General features: G+C 40.4%; 1 protein-coding gene across 1 annotated transcript in view; it reads right to left on the bottom strand.

Annotated features, from left to right (window-relative positions):
* Positions 1-372, bottom strand: part of LOC126981635 (ornithine decarboxylase antizyme 1-like) — a 4,384-nt gene extending 4,012 nt beyond the window's left edge. The window contains exon 1 of the mRNA XM_050833073.1: positions 314-372. Within this exon, the coding sequence (XP_050689030.1) occupies positions 314-372 (59 nt within the window). The remainder of the gene's footprint in view (positions 1-313) is intronic.
* Between the last annotated feature and the right edge of the window lie 1,863 nt (positions 373-2,235).

Below are 2,235 nucleotides of genomic sequence, written 5' to 3'. Positions count from 1 at the left end.
TATCATTAAGGAAAGAGTCAAATGAACACTTAAGAAATATTTAGAAACCTTCTGAAATAACTTTTGCAGAATTTCTAAGGGAAGTGAAAATAATTAATATATGTAAAAAAAATCAAATGAAAACTTTAAATAATAAAAAAATCTGAAATAACAACCCAGTGATTTTTTTAAAGGAATTTAAGTAAAGAACATCACTAGTTTAAAGGTTCCCCAAGATTATAACATTCCACCCACTCGCTCACACACACACACCTGTCAGCATGTCCCGCCTAACAAGGTAAACACAGCCAGGTAAACACACACACACGCTCACCTTGGCTTGTCGGCACACTCCACCTCCATCACCACACACTTCCTCACATCGTAAATCATCTTGGTGGTTTTGGTAACTTATACAAACACAATAAAAAAACTAAAAAAACTCCCTGACTGTGTGTATGTCAAAAGCGCGCACACTTATTTCCTTATATCCAAAGACGCACACTAATATAATGTATGTGTGTGTGTGTTGTATGTATGTTTCTTTCTCGGTAAACACACGAACGTACACTAGAATAATCTGTGTGTATGTTGTATGTGCACACTTACTTATACATACACAGACGCACACTAGAATAATCTGTGTGTATGCTCAACAGACACAATTTTCCTCGTATACACAGACGCACATGAAAAATTAATACGTACACAAAAATAAACGTATGTATGCCTAATCTATTTGTTGGTATCACAGCCTTGTTACTTCAGGTACAGGTAACGAGGTTAATTAACTCCTAAAGGTGCGGGAATCACAGGTACGGAGGCGTCACTGAGACACACAGGTACGCTAATTGGAGGTGTGTGCAGGTGGCTTAACGAATCAGTAATCACAGGTGCAGAGGGGTCACTAGAAGACACACAGGTACACTAATTGGAAGTGTGGCTAAATGGCTGATAATCACAGGTGTTTTAATGAGTTGACAACGATTTTCATATAGTAATTAGTCAAAGGTATTCAGGAACACGATTTAGTTGAAGTACTCTTAATCCACGATCATTCCTTCACATCTTCTCTAATGAAACAATCTTCTCATATAAGCAAGTTAATATTCTCTTCTTTCTTGCCGTCTTGGTTAAGTTTAAATCTTTTCTTTTCGTGTTTTTTTTTCCTAATGTACCTTAATTTGTTCCCTTCACTTCTTCTTCTTCTTAAAACAATCTTGGTTCTTGGAGTTCCCTTGTATTTCAATCTTTCCTTCCTGTTTTTTTTTCCTTCTGTTCATTAATCCACGTTTATCCAGTTCACTTATCCTTAAAAAAATCTTCCAGTATACACAAAACAATCTTGGTTCTTGCTGTCTCCTTGCGTTTGAATCTCTCCTTCCTTCTCATGTCATTTATAATTCCGTCTGAGTTAAATCACCACATATACTTGCTATGCGTGAAGTCGTGTCACCTATACTTGTTATTCGCGAACCATCTATACTCTCCACATAGATGACGCTGCCTCCTGTTCGCGCAAGACCAGCTGACCCGCACAGCCAGAGCCGGCTGTGTAGGTTTTGTGTGTGTGTGTGTGAGCGAGCGTGTGCGTCTTAACAATGAGCTCTGTGAGGGGACAGAGCCTCTTATATGTGTGCTTCTTGTGCCAAAGAACGCGCACACAGTGAACGCGTACATTGTGTAAGTGAAAAACGCACATGGGTTGTATATTGCCACTTTGATAGAATAAACGTACATAAAACTAGGCGCGCGCACACACACACACACACATTATTTATTAGTATGTGTACATGAGATTGGTATGCATGAACGTACACACATGACTACCTTTCTGCCGGTACACACACACACACACACACACACTGCACCCATTGCCACCAGAAACCAATGCCAAAAGGACACACACACACACACACACACACACACACACACACACACACACACACAGGTGGGGTGTTTTATAAGCTAGGAATTTATGTGTGTGTTTAAATACCATTTGGATGACAGTGCAGTTTGGCAAGGAAGAAAAGGGAGAGAATGAGGGAGAGATAATGGGAAAGAAGGGAGAGATAACGGGATAGGAGGAATACATGATGGGAAAAGAGAGAGGGGGAGGGAGAGGTTGAGAGACGGGAGAGATGCTGGGAAGAGGAAGTTAAGATGCTGGAAAAGAAGGGAGAGAAGCTGGGAGATAAAGGGAGTGGAAAGGGGGAGAGATGCTGGGAAGGGAGGAAGTTAAGATGCTGGAAAAGA

Source organism: Eriocheir sinensis, chromosome 49 (assembly GCF_024679095.1).
Source record: "Eriocheir sinensis breed Jianghai 21 chromosome 49, ASM2467909v1, whole genome shotgun sequence".
Taxonomy (NCBI): domain Eukaryota; kingdom Metazoa; phylum Arthropoda; class Malacostraca; order Decapoda; family Varunidae; genus Eriocheir; species Eriocheir sinensis.
The sequence above is the reverse complement of the archived record's forward strand: the minus strand, read 5'-3'. Positions and strand labels throughout refer to the sequence as shown.